The 20,225-nt window shown below is 39.9% G+C and overlaps 1 protein-coding gene across 4 annotated transcripts in view; it reads left to right on the top strand.

Annotated features, from left to right (window-relative positions):
* The window catches only part of exoc6 (exocyst complex component 6), a 71,010-nt gene that overhangs the window by 37,349 nt on the left and 13,436 nt on the right, over positions 1 to 20,225 (top strand). For 3 of the 4 annotated variants that reach the window (XM_086016819.1, XM_086016817.1, XM_086016816.1), the window contains exons 20-22: positions 41 to 70; positions 7,947 to 8,088; positions 11,477 to 11,550. In XM_086016819.1, coding sequence (XP_085872945.1) covers positions 41 to 70; positions 7,947 to 8,088; positions 11,477 to 11,550 — 246 coding nt within the window. The remainder of the gene's footprint in view (positions 1 to 40; positions 71 to 7,946; positions 8,089 to 11,476; positions 11,551 to 20,225) is intronic. The other variant, XM_086016818.1, reaches the window with a different exon arrangement.

Below are 20,225 nucleotides of genomic sequence, written 5' to 3'. Positions count from 1 at the left end.
CACCCCTTGTCCATTTTGGGTTGGTTTGGGGTCTGCTCAGAATAACAACAATGACCATGCATCGATGTCGGTGAGTATTTCTACCTGGCTATTGCACTGTACTGCTGTTTCACTTTTTGGGGAGTGATGAAAAGCATGCTAGCATTTTGGCAGTGGAAAGTGCCACTGCTTCAGATCTGTTTGGTTTCTACTGGCACTTGTTCCAAACTATCTGAAGACATAGTGTCGTGTCTTGCCCTGAAGACTTCTGGTTTCAGATGTGTATTGTTCAATGTAAAAAAAAAATGTGGCATCAAATGACAAAGGCTGCTTTTCATAGTCTAGTTGGGTGTTTGCCGGTATGCCAAGCAGTAGAGCAATTGTAATCTTGCAAAGAGGTCCACTTTCTGCTTTAACTCAAATGGAAATTTATACTAAGGCTTTGATGTTGTCTTACAGAGCATGTCCAAGTTACACAATATTGCCAGAAATATTCGCTCACCATTTCAACAACAAATGCAACCGTGATCTTTTGGAACCAATATAAACAATTGAATAAGTGATGAATAGCAAGGTGAATTATTTTGAAATGAACGTTCCAGCCCAGTTATAAAATATTTTAGTTTAGTGCCAGGAAAGGAGACGCGTGTCGCAAAAGACTTTACTGCACTTCACTCCGAAGAAGAGGAAGTAAATCGGAAGTACACACAAAACAACTCTGTCCCGAGCACAACCCGGAAGTCTTATTTTCCAGGGGGGATTATGTCAGCAAGCACCACATAAACTTGTAATTTTGCAATTTTGTAATCGTGGAGTGTAATAATAGAAATCGTAATTGAATTTCGATTAATTGCACAGCCCTAATGGAAAGCCCGCGGTGCCGTCCCAGTGCAACGTGCATAAGATTAAGTAGAGCCGTCAAATTGACTGGCACGCCGTAGTTAAAGGAGTCATGACTCCTAATTATTTTTATGTTGTTTAATACCATAAAATTGCACCACGGGAATGAAATATATAAAGAATTAGGAAAGGTCAAGAGGTCAGGAACATTGGATATTTATATACGCAGAGTAATAACACATCGAAGTTTGAAAGCAGTCAAAATGACTGCTCTTGTAGTCGTAGTGTTAAAGGCAACGTTAACATTTCACCTTCACTTGTAAGTGTATGTAAATCATCGATGGAGCGGGGCGCCAAATAAAATCTCACCTAGGGCGCCACATTGACTAGGGCCGGCAAACTTTTACCCACTCGCATAAAGTAATGCAGGTTACAGCAGCGTAATGTCTCACCAGCATTTATTTGCTTTGTCACTGGTACAGTGTACGTTAGCTCAACTCAGTGAAGGTTTCATGTGCGTGTTGCTCAGCATTACTTAACTTTCGAAGTCTTTCCTTAGTGGGAGACGTGGTTGTGGAGTCGCAAATTTTTTCTGCCACGGGGCAGCATGGCTCAGTGGTAGAGTGGTTGTCTCCCACCCCAGAGGTTGTGGGTTTGATCCCTGGCCATTGTGACAGTTAGCCATTCTTGTACTCTTTCATGTGGTTTGTGGTGGAACAGGTTTGTCGGGGAATTGCTCTTCACGGCGACCGTTTTTTGGCACATCTTACACCGTTATTTGACACAGTCATGTGGCTGAATCTTGCCCGTTGACTCACAGAATGAAGACTTATCACTTCCTCCTCCTTTGCTGTCTTTGCACGTTGAATCGCCAAATGAGGACTTTTATTACTTTGTCCTACTTTGCACCCAATGAAAAACCGTATTAATACTGGATAATGTTTTTACATTATTACACATTGCGAAAGAAACGTTGACAATAATATTGGTGGCGTAATATATCGCCCATCCCTAATCAGGTGTGCCAATCACTTCCATGGCCACAGTGGAACTGTGGTGGGACGCCACCTGTGCAAAATGTCCAGTCATGAAATTTCTTTACTCCTAAATATTCCACAGTCGACATAAACTGATGGAGCACGGTGAGCAGATGCGGAGGCGCATAAAGTAGTGTGAGTAGGTTGTTAACTTTCGGCCGAGTCGATCGCTATAAACCTCCAAACATCATGTGACCTTCAGTTTAGCCCAAGAGCAGTGCGCACAGAGCTTCATGGAATGGGTTTCAGTGGCCGAGCAGCTGCATCCAATTCATACTTCACCAAGTGTAATGCAAAGCGTCAGATGCCATGGTACAAAGCACGCCACCGCTGGACTCTAGAGCAGTGGAGAAGCGTTCTCTGTAGTGACAAATCAGAGCTTCTCCATCTGGCAATCAGATGGACGAGTCTGGATTTGGTGGTTGCCAGGAGAGCGGTACTTGTCTCACTGCACTGTGCCAAATGTAAAGTTTGGTGAGGGGGGGGGGTTAGTATGGTGTGGGGTTGTTTTTCAGGAGCTGGGCTTGGCCCCTTAGTTCCAGTGAAAGGGACTTTGAATGCTTCAGCATACCAAGAGATTTTGGACAATTACATGCTCCCAACCTTGTGGGAAGCTGGCCCCTTCCTCTTCCAACATGCACGTGTGCACAAAGCCAGAGCCATAAAGGCCTGAATGACAAAGTCTGGTGTAGATGAACTTGACTGACCTCTACAGAGTCCTGACCTCATCCCGATAGAATACCTTTGGGATGAATTAAAGCAGAGAATCAGTGTGTGACCTCCAAAATGCGCTTCTGGAAAAATGGTCAACAATTCACATACATTTATAAACGTACTCCTAAACCAGTGTTTATCAAACCTTTTTGAGTCAAGGCACATTTATTTCATTGAAAAAAATCCCGCGGCACACCACCAGTTGAAATTGTGAAAAAAAACCAACTATATTAACAATATAAGGTTATATATATACGTATAAGTTATATGGTTTATAGACACATTTTTTAACATTGAAGAATGACGTTATATTATAACATCTTGAATAGGAATTAAATCAACACAAAGAAAAAAGTATTTTATAATGTTTCATATTGATACTGTAGAAACATGAGTCACTAATTCGCTTGTCTCTAATCAAAGACAATTAGCCTCCTGCTGCTGCTGCTACCTACTGGTATGGAAGAGTACTACAATGTAGTAACTACAGTACATGATTACGCTGCCAGGCACTTGACCGCACAGTCACACAAATTAGATGATTTTCCACGGCACACCTGACAATATTTCTGCACAGAGTTTGAAAAACACTGTCCTCAACCCTGTGGTCAGTGTTCCAAGAAGAATTGAAAGTGTTATAACTGGAAAACACAGACCAACGTCATATTAAACCCGATGGATTACGAATGGGCTGTCATTTAAATTTTTACGTGAGCGAATATTTTTGGCAATATAGTCCCAAGTTATGTACTTCCATGTATAATTTTGTTAGTAACCTTACCAAACTCATGTTTCATTGCATCCCACTCATGGTCAGCCTCTCACTGTTGCATGCTTTACTAATTTAGGAGTAGTTAGAATTATTGTTTTGACCTTTCATTTTGGTGTATGAGTGCACGAAACGGGGTAAAGGAATATTGTAAAATCTATTTTGATTACTGCTAAAGAACGCTGTCCCCTTTTACGGACCTAATATAATAATAGTGCCTGTGAGACGCCCAAAATTCACTTCACTAGTTTTTGCATGTAGTCAGTATTTAGTTTGTCTGAAGTGGGAATGTGAGGTAGGCATGGATAAACCTCCCTAAATACTGAAATTGCTATGAAATTGGTTTAATGTGCTCCTTGACGAAATTTGTGACCCAAGTTACAACCGGAAAAAAATTGTTTTTAATAAAGAAAAATAGCACTGTCTTGTGTAAAACATAGATAAAGAGAATTTAAAGTAATACATGTTTTTTTTTTTTTTTTATAAAATTTAATTACTGTACATACTGTGTTTTTGTGTGTTGGGTGTTTGCCTTAAAGGGGCATGGTCTAGTGAGTGACATTAAGAGCTTCAGTTGTTTAGTCTGCTTGTAAGCGTCTGGGCATGAGTTGGCAGCCTACTGCTGCTCAAATTCAGAAAACAGGTCAGAAAATTGGTCGTTGTGAGCAGTTGTGATGTCATTTTCAGTCGACAGAAGACTAAGTGGCCGCACCCAGGGATGGCCAAAAACGAATGCCTTTTGCTGCTTAATTTATATTCCACAAATGCAAAATTAATCAGAATGCCGTGTTTCAACTAGTGGGCCTGCTGGGAATATATTCTTGAAAAAAAAAAATGTTTGGGTTGACTTCCACTTTAAAAAAAAAAAAAAAAAAAAGCAAAAAATTTAAAAAAAGCTTTACGATCACAAAATCAGGTTGTCTGAGATCACAATTTCGATCCCAAAATGCTAAATCATTCAGCCGTACTTTGAAGTCAAGGTAGCAATGTATTGGTCATTTAAAAAGTCTTCTACGTTATGCCTCATAATTTTTTTTTTAGAGAAGACATGCTGAAAAACCAATTTCTTTCATATTGTTTCCATATAATTAACATTTCTTATGGGCCTGCTTGCAGAGCAATGTACAGTACGACCTTAAGATTTTGATCAGGTCTTTAGGAAACTACTGTGGAAAGATCAGCCATACTGTAATGTTTCTCCCAGAAAACTTGCTTAGCCTGGTGGTAGAGAAGCCGACCGGCTTCATAATAGATACAGTATTTCATTTTGGTCATTTTCATGTGAAAACATTTTCAATGACCAAACAAAACAGATGTTAAAAATATCACTTAGCATAGCCGCACTTCAACAAGCCGGGGCCGTTTGTATTCCAACAAGTATTAATTATGACACAGTGCAGTGTCATAGCGTTTTCTCTGCATCCATCCATCCATATTGAGAACCATTTTTTTCTCACCATGGTCGCATGTGTGCAATAAAGTTGTCATTAGTTAGCAGCCCCACTTTTGTTTACGTTGCCTCCGCTACCTCCACCCCCTGCGGTGCCTGCCAGACCAGAAAACAATGCACGCAGGTCCTGCTATCTCATCCGGAATGTTGAAAGTGCAGTAAAACGTCGTTCAAACTGGTCACTTTGTACTGTAATCCAATGCCGATAAAGTCCACACAACTATAGTATCCAGCAGCGAAATTAAAATCACAGTTAAAAGGGAAAATGCACGGCTGGTTCCTCATCACACTCCGGTGTCCAAGCGTTGTGGCGACTGCATGAAGGCTGAAGCCGATTCCCCCGGGGCGGGGCCACGCTCAATGCCCGCCAGGCTTATATTGCACTGGGTGAAACCCTGTATGCGCATTGTGGTATTATCGTGTCATTTTGTGTTAATGACAATAGTTTCTGATGATTATGTAATGTTTTGAGAGGAAAACATGATTCTTGTGTTTTTTGTTGAGTTGACAACAGTCAACAAAGTCAAAACCGTATTGCAAAACAAGTCAAACCGCGTTGCTTGCTGCAAATCAGTACAAGAAAACCCCTGTGCAATGAACATAGAGGTAAGAGTAGACGAAACAATACAATGTGAAGAAACGAATGAAAAGTAGTACATTCCCTGAGAGGCTGAACTGTATATTTGTGCAAATTGTGCAGGATTGGTATTTAAGCAATGCGGCAGCTTACTGCCGGGAGCTGTTCGTGTGTCTACTGTGAAATTATCCAACATAATGTTTTTCTTTTTTATCTGTTTCAAGGCTGTATAGTTGTCAGTGCGTCAGTCGCCTTCAGGCAGGAACACTACTGCTTTTGTCCATATGGCACCGCCATCATCAACAAAAACTGAAAGTTCCGCAGTGTCGCTTTAACATCAGGGGTGCTAATAATTATGGCGAACCTGATTTGATGTGAAATAATTATTTTACAAAGTGGGATTTTTTTTCTAACTGAATAAATGCACTTGAATTAATGGTTAGATTTTCCTCAATTTTTTTTATTGTAGTCCTATATTATTTAGAAGAAAATGAATTTTTCAGAAGATAAAGGAAACACCTTAACCATGGGTGCCAATAATTATGGAGGGTGCTATATGTATGTGCGTGCACGCGTGCATGCATGTGTGTATGTGTGTGTGTGTGTGTATTTAGGGATAGACCGACTATCGGCGCCAATATTCTGCATTTTGACAAATACCGGCATCTGCCTTTTTTTTAATTATTATTTTTTTAATCTGATGGCCGATAATAAATACATTTAAAACAGTTAACTTCGAGGAACTATTTATGTAAATTTTGCAGTAAACTTTATAGGATATTCTACTGACCCTGGCAACATTCTGCACCATTTAGTTTTTCTTAGAAATCCAAACAAAGATAAATGATATGTTAATATTTCTGTCACTTTGAAGAACTTTATTTACTGTAGAAAATATTGAGAGCTATTGTTTAAGTTTTCATTTAACTCTATAAGACATGCTGATGATGATGGGAACTCTCTGAACTTTGTTAGAATTTTACAACAAAGATGTATGTCAAAAATGTATGATGATAATAATAATAATAAATACAATTAAAAAGTCGACATTACGCAAATGTGGGAATTTTTTTTTTTTTTTGACGCCAATATTTTCCTTTTTACCGAAAATGAATATCGGCTCCAAATATCGGTTATCGGCCACCTTGACGACTAATAATTGGTATCCGTATCGACCCTGAAAAAAAAACATTTCGGTCAATCATTAGTGTATGTACATGTGTGTACATTAGAGCTTTTACCGACTACTGTTCTGCATGGGAAAATATGCCCTTTTCAAACGACCTTTTTTTTCGGTTTTGCATTGATGCCACGTGTGTGCGTGTTTGCAACAAAAACACGTTTCAAAAGAGGAACGCACAAAAAAACCTGTGCAGTGGGTTCCTGATTTGTGGCACTTTCTGTCGGTGTTGATGTGTGCTTTGGTCACTTAATTACTGTACATACTGTTGTGTTGTGCCCTGCCCTGCACATTCAGTGACTATACAAGTATACCAGTTGTATTAAAAGTGTAAGTCAATCCAAAAATGTTCTTTACAATAATATGTTCTATGCACGTCCACTAATCTAAACATGGCATTATGATTAATATTGCCTTTGTGTAATATGGATTAAGCACAAATTCCACCCAATTTTAGCCATCTCAAGCGGTGGTCATTTTGTCACTTGCTGTCAACTGAAAAAAACATCACAGTTGCTCAGGGCTCAGACTATTTACATCTCAACTTCAGAAAACAGGTGAGCCGTGATTGACAAACACAGTATCAATCAGAATGCCGTGTTTAGATTAATGGGTCTGCATAGAATATATTAATGTAAAGAAGATGTTGGGGTTGTCTTCCCATTTAAGTGTGCGTTGATTGCCTACACCCTACAGAGTGGGGTGTAGCTAGGACTAATCAACCCACGCTTAATCTAACTGCTATACAAGTAGTGTTTTTTGTTCGCATTTTTTTATGGTTTATTTTTTTTATACATATAATATACTACTGGACTGTCATTTATATATAAGTATATAAGTAGCCAAGGGACGGTCTACCATCTTAAAGATTTGGTTGAATAACGGTAACTTGAAATCTTATATTATTGAGTGCCCTACAGGATTTTGTCCCACTTTCTGTTCATTTTTGCCGCTTTATTCGCTTGTCACTGCCTCGTCAATACATCATACCTTCTTCTGCTTTATATTATTGTTACCGATTTGAGAACAGAGCAACATTACCATGGACACGGACATTACTTTACAAACTCACCCACTGATTTGTACCAGAGAGATCAAAACTTGTTATAACAGTGGAGGGAAAGTAAATATTTCAACAGCTCACACACAGCAATGGCATGGTATAATTTTAAACAAATCCTGAATTATGTTTGGACATACCTGTCTCCCTTATCGATATTTGCTTTGTGTCTTACCCCTTTTGCCCACTTTATACATTCCCATACTCCACCTTTCCTCCTCCTCTTTTTTCCTCATTTACTGTCCGCCAAACCCTTCTCTTCTCTTTGCATACACAATACTTTTTTTTCTCTGCCATTGCCTCACCTTCTCTCTCCCTTCCTCCATTGCTTTTTCTGTAGGGCAAAGTGGCTCAGACAGCTTGTATGTCAGCCTGCAAGCATCTGTCCACATCACTGATGCAGATGCTGCTGGACACAGAACTGAAACAGATCAGCATGGGCGCCATTCAGCAATTTAACTTGGATGTCATTCAGTGTGAATGTAAGTACAAGAAAATGTATCACAATTCAGTATTTTTTTGTGAGAGAATGAGAGGTTTACATTACAAAGTACTTAAGTACAATGGATTAGTACTACTGTATACAAGCGAGTGTGAATATATATATATAACAAACCCGATTGCGGCATGGTACGTGATGTAGACAGCAGAGGTGGGTAAAAAATTGTACTTGAGTAAAAGTAGTTATTTTAGAATAATTTGACTCAAGTACAGTAAAAGTAAAAAGTAGTTATCCAAATAATTACTTGAGTAAAAGAAAAATAAGTACTTGGTGAAAAAACTACTCAAGTACTGAGTAACTCCAGCAACGTCTCATTAATTTTTTTAAATAATAAGATGAAAATACAAAATAATCATCTTTAAGCGAATTAAAGTCCATCCAATCAACAAAATGAATGAAATTAAATAATTTAAATAAATTTAATGGTAAATTGAAGAACCGTGTCTGCATAGTCGGCATTGCTGCGCGACATTATCGATCCGTTTCATCCAAGCTGAAGTTGAATATGATCACGTGACAAGACTGCACGGCTATGTGTGATTGGTGAAGCACAGTAGAGAGAGAGACAGACAGAGACACAGACAGACAGAGACAGACAGAAAGAGACAGACACAGACAGAGACTGAGACAGACAGACAGACTCAGACAGACACAGAGACAGACAGACACACACAGACAGACACACACAGACAGACATACACACACACACAGACACACAGACAGACAGACACACCCCCACACACAGACAGACACAGCAATCCGCCTCCACACGAAGAAGTTATACCAATGAAGAAGAATACGCTAAACCACATATGTCAAAGTCAAGACCCGCGGGCCACATCCGACCCATGAGAAGGTTTTCTACGGCCCCTGGGATGATATTGCTTTATTATTAGATCCGGCTCGCAGCAAGCCGACGCCTGACGATGACATCACGCTTTAAAATATATTGTAGCGTCTTCCAAGAACACAAACGTAGTTTAATTACCATGTTTTAATTAGTCCAACCGGCTACTGTGGGCCGCAGCCGACGCCAATACAGTACGACAACCGTTCAGTCAATAAAGAGCAACGGCTCTCCTCTTCGTCCTCCGCTACTCTCGCTCGCATGGTCGCATCTGTAATATATTTCTTTCTATGTTTGCCACCCCCTGGCTGTTGTTATAACGAACATTACCTGCTACTTTTGCGAGGATCGTGCTTCGGTCGTCTACGCGGCGACTGAAGACTTCTTGTCACTGTTTCATGGCTTTCAGACTCGGATTGTGGTGAAAAGTTATTCGGAGTAAAACACGCTTTATTAAGAAATATTTCATGTTAGAAATCTCACGTTTCATTATTAGTAATTGTTGGCATTTGATAAATTCATTGAGTTTCGACGTAATGCTGAGATATCCCACACTGTGAGCGGGCATTGAACGCTCCTTGAGCGCTAAGTGTTGATAGCGAGAGACGTGATTTCTTTTCTTTTTCCTCCTTTGACAGGGCTAGCTAGTAGTTTGTTCGTGCCAGCAAACTCAGTAGTTGCAGATTGCCCGTGTTTCACCACGTGCGTTGTTGTGTGTAAATGTTAAAAGGGTAACTGCTGTACATAATAGCCTGGATATGTTCTCGTGAGTGATGTCACATTGATGAAAACTAGTTAGTTATTTTGGCTAGTATGCTAACTATTCTCGTGATGAAACGTGTGAATGTGTATTGTATGTATTGTTTGGCTGTTTAATTGCTTAGTACAGTGAATTGTAATGTTTAGGCATATTATTAACAAATGGATATGCATTGGGTGATGTTGCTAGGTTATTCTTTGTCTGTGTTGTTGCAGACCACAATAAATAGACGTGTCAAGTGGAATACGGGCCTGTGTTTTCTGACAGGAGCATCCACATTCATACCTTGCCACTCTAAAATAGAGTCAGCTGGAGACATCATACCAATCATATGATCCTCTCTGTTTACTTCACATTATGTACAGCTCATACAATCTTGCAGCCCGAGTCAACCAGAAAATTGTTTCCAGTTTGGCAGGAGAAACGCAAACATTCCACTGATCTTGTTTCACAAGACGGGCAGCGGCGTCTTCTCGGGTCATAAGCGGAAGTGAGGTCCGAGCTGCCTCGCAAAAGTAGCAGTAATGTACTTTATTTTATTTTTTATTTAGTAACTCCGAAGATAAAAACACAACAGCCAGGGGGGTGACAAACATAGACGCAAAGAAATATATTACACATATATAAAGCGTGACATCATCAGCAGGCGCGAAGGACCCGATCGAATCTGGACATTTAAAAAAAATTTCAATGAACATTCTATCAGTCACAATTTTTTTTATTTGGCCCTCCGTCCATTTGACTTTGACACCCCTGCGCTAAATCAATGAAGAAGAATTCTCTAAACCAACAAAAAAGCTAATCCAACGGAGCAGTGACCCAGTGGCTTAACTTCAATGTTCAAATAAATGACCTGTCGACTAAGAACAACTCTTACAATATTATGCATGATAAACCGATTAAACAACTCCGGATGGAGACGTGGTGTACAGAAAGGAGTTCACTGTCTTTGACATGCTAGCGGCAGTGTTAGCCATGTCCACCACTCTGCAATGCACTCAAATCGTAATCAGGCAAGTCAAATATGAACTGACGCAATAATGAGTCCGCTAAAAAGATAAAGTAGTCCTACCGTTGGTCAACGGTAATGCATGCACTGCAAGGGAGTATTAGTTCACTTACATTGTATGAACATTGAATGAAGGCAGTACAGTATGTGTATCAAAAATACTGATTTGGGGTAGCACCTAATGCAAATAAGCATTTACAATGCACTGGTGGAGGAGAAACTGCACATTACGCTACATAATGCTGTACACAAAAACAGTTAACAGTTTGTTTTAAATACGTTAAAACAAAATCAATAATTATCATTATTTCCTGATATGAAATACTTAGATTGTGAGATTTTTTCAGACATGTTGCCCAGCCCTACTAAGCAGATTATGTTTAAAACTGAGTTTATTTAATCTTTATATTGACCAGTTTATTTCATTCTTTGACAAAGACTGTAAAAGAGTATGAAAGAGAGCCTAATTTGGGTCAGAAAAGGTCCGGAGATGCGAGCGAATTCCTTGAAATCAACGACGGGTTCCTCAGATAATCATTTCAAACTGCAGATAATCGAGTTCAGTGAGGAAATGTTTATTCTAACTTCAACAATGACAATTTGAGTTTCAGTCAGTAGTTAAAATTTCAGTCATATGTAATCACGACACTCTATCTCCATTTTGAGACAGAGTTAAAAACACAATTTGTGTTTATGATATATTGTTAGTGATATTTTGGTGTAGTATGTAAGTGCGTCTTTGTTGTTCTCAGTGTTTGCCAGCTCAGAGCCAGTCCCAGGCTTCCAAGGAGACACACTGCAACTGGCGTTTATCGACTTACGACAGGTAAGATGGGCATAACAATAGAGTAATTGTTAGCATGTCCGTCTCATAGTTGGGAGGCTGTGTTTCAGGGTCTATGCTAAGGCCTTCCTGTGTAAAGTTTTCATGTTCTCCACATGCTTGCATGGGGTTCCTCAGGGTATTGAAGCTTCCTCCCACAATCCAAAATCATTCATATTAGGTTAATTGAAGACTAAATTGCCAAAATATGAGTTTGAATGGTTGTTCGTCCATGTGTGCCTTGTGATTGAGTGGCGACTAGTCCAGGGCGTACCCTTCCTCTCAGCTAAAATCAGATGGGATAGGCTCCAGTTTGCTTGCTTCTGTAATCTGGGTGAGTGATGTCAAAAATGGGTGGATAGATGGACTGGTCCGGTGTCTCATTGAACTATATATATGGATCAGCTTCAGAAAACAGGATGTGATTGGTCGTTACCTGAGCCTTGAGCCGTTGTGATGTAATTTTCAGTCGACAGAAGTGACAAAATGGCCGCCCCCGAAGATGGCTAAAAACTGGTGATTTAACTTTTATTCCACAAACGCAATATTTATCAGAATGCCTTGTTTCAACAAGTGGGTTTGCATAGAACATATTCTTGAAAAAAATATGTTTGGGTTGATTTCCTCTTTAACTATCTACAATATAATTATAATACTTGAAACGTATAACTTAGTTTTTTTAACTAAACAAATTTAAAGTGAAACAAACACAGAATTATTCCAAAACACACAAAATATACAGTAAATGAAAAAATAAAATAAAACAAAACAAAACAAAAATGAATCCAGATAACTCATCTGCAGTTATGATTGGCATTGAGAAGCACTAAATGCCTCAACTTTGAGGAGCTGGTCCGGTTTCTTTCTTTCTGTCTGTCTGGAAATTTTCTTTCCTGTTTTGGTGAAGATTCTCTCAGGAGGGACCGATGTTACTAAAATGCACAGTCTCCATTCAGCGTCTTCAGCAATAGTTGCATTATACACACATACACACACTTCAGTAATGTCAGATTCAAATGTTTGTCTTTATTCATCCAAATGCTTGGATTGGATGCCTTTAGCCTACAGGTTGTTTGTGGAGCCAGCTAGATGAGAGATTTTTTTTCTTGCAGATTCTACAGTAGCTTTGTATTATCATTAAAATGTAAATATGTTCAAATTTGACTCCTTTTCTACCGTCACTTATTTTCTTATCTGCATTATTCCTTAAGGTGGTATTTCATTGAGCGGCAAATATTTGCGTAGGTAGCAAATGTTGGATTCGTCAACTTTTCTGACAAATGTTGGCGAAAATCAGTGGTTTGCTTCTGCCCTTAGCGACATTTTGTGACGTAGAAGCTGTCTTTCGATAATACAGAAATGAATTATGTGCAACTCATGAAATTTAACACAAAAAAAATTATTTCTTACAGGTTGGTGCAGGCCAGCTCTTGGCTTATAATGTCTTTTAAATGTTAATGTAAGAACTTACTATAGTAAATGTCACAGCGTAAATGTAGCTCATGACTTACCCACCCCTCATTTCAAGAACCATAGCTGATGTTGAAAATGTCCAACTTTTAACATCAAAATATATCTATTACGACATACATGTCTTTAATTCCAAATCATAATATTGATTTAATTGTGCTTTCTTATTATTTCAGTTGTTGTATATTGTTTCTATTCCAATGGTGTGCCTTTGTATAACCTTTTCAACTTTTCTCTGGCCTTTTTTTCACCTGCTCAAGAAAACAACTACTCCCCATTTTACAGACATGATCTCTCCAACTTGCTTTTTTTGTAAACAGCAGTGGTATGTAAAGTATTGCTGGGTCTCATTAACTTCGGTCTAAGTTGACCTGTTAATCTGGGCCTGAGGTGCAGGCTTGGCTGTTCATTCAGTTCAGGTCACAACCTTTCTGAGACATAGTTTTCTGCATATACTGTAGTTGATGTTACATTCTTTTTTTTTTTTCAATAATCTCTGAATTAGAGTGGATAATTAACTACTCACAGCCACTACATAAATTATGTAACACTGACTAAACTTTCTTTTCGTCCCTCTTGTTATGTATAAGTCGTACAGATAAAGATTTACCACGATCAAGGCGCAGGATGCCATAATAATGAGTATGGAGTAACCATCATCAACCAATCTGTTAAATTTAAAATTAAAATGTTACTTTGGGCTCCGTTTCTTTGGAACTGCTTTTGTTAGGCAGAACCTCGCATGCCAGTGTGCACGGTTCAGTGGAGGCTTGCACAGTTCAGTTGATCCTGCCCCAATCGGCCTCACGCCTTGTTGTAATGGAAAAGCAGTAGAGGCTGGCTTAAGCAAAGCCAGTGCGATGCAGTCTTAGGCTGTTCTGGAAACTGTAATCGAAAAGCTATTTGAAGTGGAAGTCAACCCAAACATATTTCTTTCAAGAATATGTTCTGTGCAAGCCCACTACTTGAAACAAGGCATTCTGATAAATATTGCGCTTTGTGGAATAAGAGTTAATCCACTCGTTTTTATCCATCTCTGGGGGCGGCCATTTTGTCACTTGTGACATCACAACTAGCCAAAACTCAGGTAACGACCAACAACGGCTCAGCTTTAGAGAACAGGCGAGCTGTGATTGGTCGTTCCCTGGGGTAGTTGTGATGTCATTATCAGTCGACAGAAATGACAAAATGGCCGCTCCCTGAGATGGCTAAAAATGGGAGGATTTTGCTGCTCAACTCATATTGCACAAATGTACTATTAATTGGAATGCCGTGTTTCAACTAGTGGGCCTGCTGGGAACATATATTCTTGAAAAGAATATGTTTGGGTTGATTTTCCCTTTAACTCATATTCCCCAAACGCAATATTAATCAGAATGCCGTGTTTCAAGTAGTGGGCCTACATAGAACAGATTCTTGAAAAAGATATGTTTATGTTGACTTCCACTTTAAGTGTCTTTGCGCTCTGTCCCTTGCCCGAGAGTTTCAATGGCAGAGCTTTCATAATTCATAAACATTATTTAAAGATCATTAGCTGGCTAATTTTCTATTCACATCCACTTACCGGCTGGGAGTATCATGAGTGGATTGAACTGTTTCAGTGTCACCCAAGATAGCATTTACTGTAGCTGCCAACACAGCCACAGTCGGTCACCAGACTACAGAGCCTGCCAGGAGACATCACGAGAATATTTAAGATTGTGCTATAACGCAATACTGTTGTGTTTTATTGCAAAACTTTTGCGTTTGGTGGCCACAGTATTTGGTTTCTGCTGTTTTCAGAGAGTGTGGTTCTGTTGGCTTCATCAAGTCATTATCTTCAACAAATCATAGATGAGTGGTAAGCGGCTGGGATGAGAATCAGCACACTGAAGTCTGAGACCGTTGACCTCAGTCAGAAAAGGGTGGCATGCCCTATCTTGGTCAGCGATTAGAACCCCAAATGGAGGCGTTCTAGTATTTCAGGCTCTTGTTCAAGAGTGAGGGAAGAATGGGGCTGGAAATTAACGAACGGGAGACCACCCAGGACACGCCGGAGAAACACTCTCTCCGCTGGCCTGAACGTCTCATGATGACCTCAGAAAAGCTAGATAAAGTGACTTGAGAGAAGGAAGTCTGAGCTTCTTTGCTCAGCCTGCTGCCCCTGCAACCTGACCCGGATAAGCGGAAGAAAATTGATGGATTGATGGATGAGTGTGTGTGCGCACCCTTTTATACATCTGCTTGCTTGACATGTTAATCCTAGCCTTAGGTGCAGGGATTTTGGAGCCATCTTCTGACTGAGGTTGCACTAAGGCCATCCATTTTCTTTCCTTTAATCTTATATAAGTGGCAGCCCATTATATCAGTTGCCATTCTGCAAAAATGTTTTTGGCTGACTATGGTTAAATGTGAAGCACTAGCTATGGGTGAGGCCTGCTTCAGATTTTTTTTTTCTTGTCAAAAGGTTTTGGAAGAAGACATTATGAAGCTGTACTTTGGTAGAATCTGTTTACACAAAAACAATCAAGTAATCAAGTTGGACCTTTGAAAAGTTTAACCCATTAAGGACGGGAGCGCATAAACGCGTTTCTATCACGAAAGCCGGGAGCGGTGTTGCGTGTTTCTCTCTTTAAAGCCGAAAGCGTATACGTCATTTTAAAAAAAAAATTTATTCCAATTCTCGGTCTCTGGGTCAATGAAATGTATCAGAATATACATGTGACGGCGTCGTGAGTTGTCGGAGGATATCCAGAATTTTTTGAGTAATGGCAGCACAGTCAATCGCGAGAGCTCTGATATAAGTCACGGCAGTGATATAGACAACACGTGGACTTTAAAGCCGTGAAACCATCTAAACGTGATGGATGGTTAAGCTATATGTTGGTAGACAATGACTATTTCAACGTCCTTGAGAGAATACAGCATGGTAATTACCACTCGATTAAAAAAGATAAATAAAAATAGTGCTTCACTTCCATCTTTGATTGAAACAGTAAAGATGAATAAACTCGGGCCTGTGTAAAAGACACATGTCTAAGGTCTCAAATTCTTTTGAAATTATGTTTCTATCTGCTACAGGGGCTGAGATATTAAATATTTTGTAAGTGGCGAAAATGTCAGGTTTTCAAGGATGACTCCAAAGACGAGCGTAGGTTTTAGAGAGATGTCTCACAAAGGGCATCAGGCTTTAATGGGTTAATGGACAAGTAGATTGACAAAATGATCTCCCTTTACTTGACATGTGGACTATGATTGAGACTACTTTCAAGCTCATTATCTTGAATGGCACACAAAGAGATGACGTCCTTGGGCATATTTCAGTTTTTGAAGCTTGTCACACTTCAGCACTGATACTCGTCTCCAAAACATCCTGCCCTTTTAACATTCTTCCGATGTAATGAAAAACTCAAAACAACAACAATTATCTACTCACACTTAAGTTCCGTGCATGATATGGTGGCAAATTTGCAGAGGGAATACTGTAACTGTGCCTGCGAGGTGAGTCTTCCACTCTTTTGCTATTGTCAAAATATTGTATCTTGAGCGATATTTATTTATATATTTATTTTACTCAACAGCCAGCCCATAGAGATGAGTACCATTTTCGCAAGCTGCAATAAGTTCCATTACATTGGTCATCATAACACTACTCATCATTGATATCACTAACCAGGTTTGCATGTAGACCTTTTTTTCATAACGATTGCAGATCTCTGGTGAACTGTTTGTGACGTAGTGACGTAATCTATTCTGATTTAGCGTTCGTATGCGCCACTATGTTTAATCAGAACAGCTGTTTTACAGCCACGTGGCATATGTAGTTTAAGGTAAAATGGATTTATCAAGATGGTCAGTCAACTATTTTGCGCAATGGTTGCAATTATTTTTAAACTTTTATTGGAGCAATAACTTGATTTAAAACAATTTAGAAGTAGCTATAAGCAAGCTCTTCTTTTGCAGACCAGTTTTTTTAAGTGCGTAAACTTAGATGTCACAGCACTTGTTAGTGCATCAAGACAGGATGTATAGACCGGATGCAGCCTGGCTATTCCGACTGAGCGGAATTGGCAAAAGGAATATACCACCCCTTTGATTCCAAGGTAAATTCCATTAGGATTCAGCCTTTTTATAGATAAGGGGAGCTTGCAGTTTTAAAACTGAAAGCAAGATTTAAATCTAGTTTTTTTTCACTGCCCCCTTACATTTCTCACTGAAACGTCTCACTAACGTGTGTAAACAAGCTGATCTTAGCACACGGCTGCTACATTGCTAGCATGACTGACTCATGCTGTTGAAGTATTGCAAAACACTAAAGTACAATGGGAAACCAAGGCTGCTGGGTGTCCTTGCGTGGCTGTGTCGTGTGCCCGCGTGCATGGCAAATGACTGACACGCCCCTCAGTCACGCCTTCTGTCTCCCCTGTCTCTGATGGGCTAGTTTTCCTTAAAGTGGGTCGGGTCGGTTTTAAATCATTAAAATAAAATCAGAGGCAAACGATGGGGACAGGCAGGGATGATTTGTCAAAAGATCATTTAATATATTCTACCGTCAGATCATATAGAGTTTTTCAATACATTTCAGAAAATGTTTGTTTTTTTAATCTGCCAACTCTCCCTTTATTTTCTGTGATGCTCACTGAGCTGTGGTTCATCAAATATGCTGAAGTCCCGTGAGCCTTGCTGGAGCGTGAAAAAATTGTAATTGATTTGCTTTTGTACTGCAATATTTTGATTCACTCCAAAATGCTCTATTCTAGAGTGTCATTTCACTCTAGTTGTTTGCAATCTCTTTTTCTATTCTTTTATAGTACAGTTTAGTAGAAGTGTTTTTTTTTGTATGGCCCTACTAACCTCATCTGGACCACTTTTTGGCATCCTCCATACCAGCTTCAGCAGTATAGAACATAGAGGGTGAAGCTTGAGATGCTGCTGTCTGGCTCGGTATCAATGAGGAAAAACAAAATGATTAATGTTCTCCTTTTTTTTTTACTCTTTATTTACTGTGCCATAGTCATCCTTTTCTTGTTGGTGTTTTTATTGTGTAGATCTTTCATTGTAGCTCTCACCTCACACCGACAGACAACATTTGTAAACGCAGGCCAGAAAATATTTTACTATTCCTAACCATATCATGGCCATGTGAACTAAACTGAGCTGTACTGCTTGGTAAAAAATTAAAGCAATGGTGAATTCAGTCCATAGTCAAGCTTTACCCAACCTTTACACTCAAGTCAAAGAGAGGTAGCTTTACAATTTTGAGTGTTGACGGCCCCTGTAGTTCTTCTTCAGAATGTATACAAATCCGATGCCCTTGAGTGACAGCTGGTGACTACACAAAACAAAACCTCTCTACCTCACTCAAAAGCACAAGTGTTTATGACTTAATGACTCAGCCCGCCAGACAAAATCCCTCAAAATTACTCCAAAATCATTGCTTTTGGGGCTGTCTGACAGATAACTTGATAGAGAAGCAGGGTATCAGTCGCTGGGGCCAGGGTCTCTGTTGAGAAATGGTGTGGCACGCGTATTACTGTGCAACGTAAGAATCAAGGAGGTGTGTTAGACGTCTGATATATTTTTGACATATTGAAACTATATTGAAACATATACATTGCTGTAAAAAAAGTAGTTGCCCCTTTCCCGCTTCTTGAATTTTGCCTATTTATCGACCTTAAATATTTCAAATCATCAAACAAATTATATATCACAGACGACCCAAGTAAATGCAAAATGCAGTTTCTTTACATCTAAAGGAAAAACAAAGCAAAGCAATCAAAACCATCAGAGAGGCTTCCAGGGGGCTTCCTAATCAGACACCCGCATCATCTCTTATGTAAGTGAGTGCCCAGGCACTCTGTAGATCAAACTCATTTCACCCGTTTGTATCCATAGTCTTGTTTTAGTCACTACCAACAGCTCATAACCAAACCGAACACAATGGTCTCAATTTTGGAAGTACTGTTTCTCATCCCAGCCACTTCACACTCTGTTGTGAACCTCTCCAGTGAGAGTTGACGTTCACAACCTGTTGGAGTTTATGGAACCACATGATCTGCCAAAGGAATCAATGCAATACTGAGCCGACCATACTGGACCCCCTCAACGTCACAGCTGTGCCACGAGGTTCTGTCGATAAATACTAACAGAATCAATGACAAAGTCCAACTCTCATTGGAAATTAAACCCCCTTACCAGTTGCAAGCAAGCAAACCAAACTGACAAAAATTGTTATGGTACTGAATGGCCCATTTCAGGGAGTCCGATCCCCGTACTCCCAGAGCACCTACCACAGTACTCCCCAAAGTCGAACGCCTTGTCCCTAATCCACAAAGTACATCTGGAATTTTGTGATAACTTCAATGCCGCCTCAGGAACCCACTGAGGGTGTATAGATGCAATCATGAGTCTACCACACTGGACCCACTAAACTCCATTGCTCTGCTTAGAAATTCTGTCCATAAAACTAACAGAATCAGCAACAATGGGCAGGCAGCCTTGGCGGAGTCCAACCCTCATTGGAAACAAATCCAACTTAGTGGTGGCAATACAGACCAAACTGACACCTGTTGTCCAGGTACTGAATGGCACATATCAGGAGATCCGATGCCCCATATTCCTGGCGCACAGTCCACAGTACACCCCAAGGTTGAACGCCTTATCCAAATCCACAAAGCACTAGATAGACGTATCTATTTTTTTGTGGGAACTTCCATGCTGCCTTTTGGACCCTGCTGAGGATATAGAATACAATATTGTGCACCCCACCATAGACCCCCTCAACTCCATGGCTGTGCATGGAAATTCTGTCCATAAAAATAAATAACAGAATCAGCGACAAGGCAGCCTCACGGACCTTGCAGGGGGTGTAGAAATGCAATAGCGAGGCCACTACATGGACTCCATCCACTCCATGGCTGTAGAAAGAAATTCTGTCTTTAAAAAATACGTAACAGAACCAGAAACAATGGGCCGCCTTGGTGGTGTCCAACCGACATTGGAAACAAATCCAACTTAGTGGTTGCAATGCACCAAATTGATACTTGTACAGGCAACAAACAGCTCATATCAGGCACAGTGGCAGAGAATTTTTAAGTGGGATGACCAGCATGACACAATGACTCAAGAAGGGCGCCAGTAAGTGTGCGCATGGTCGCACACATGCAGACGTGCTAGCACACGCATTTGCATGTGCACATGCACGCCTGTAATGTAACAACTTAGAGGTT

Source organism: Filicampus tigris, chromosome 19 (assembly GCF_054856515.1).
Source record: "Filicampus tigris isolate MCC_2025a chromosome 19, RoL_Ftig_1.0, whole genome shotgun sequence".
Taxonomy (NCBI): Eukaryota; Metazoa; Chordata; class Actinopteri; order Syngnathiformes; family Syngnathidae; genus Filicampus; species Filicampus tigris.
The sequence above is the reverse complement of the archived record's forward strand: the minus strand, read 5'-3'. Positions and strand labels throughout refer to the sequence as shown.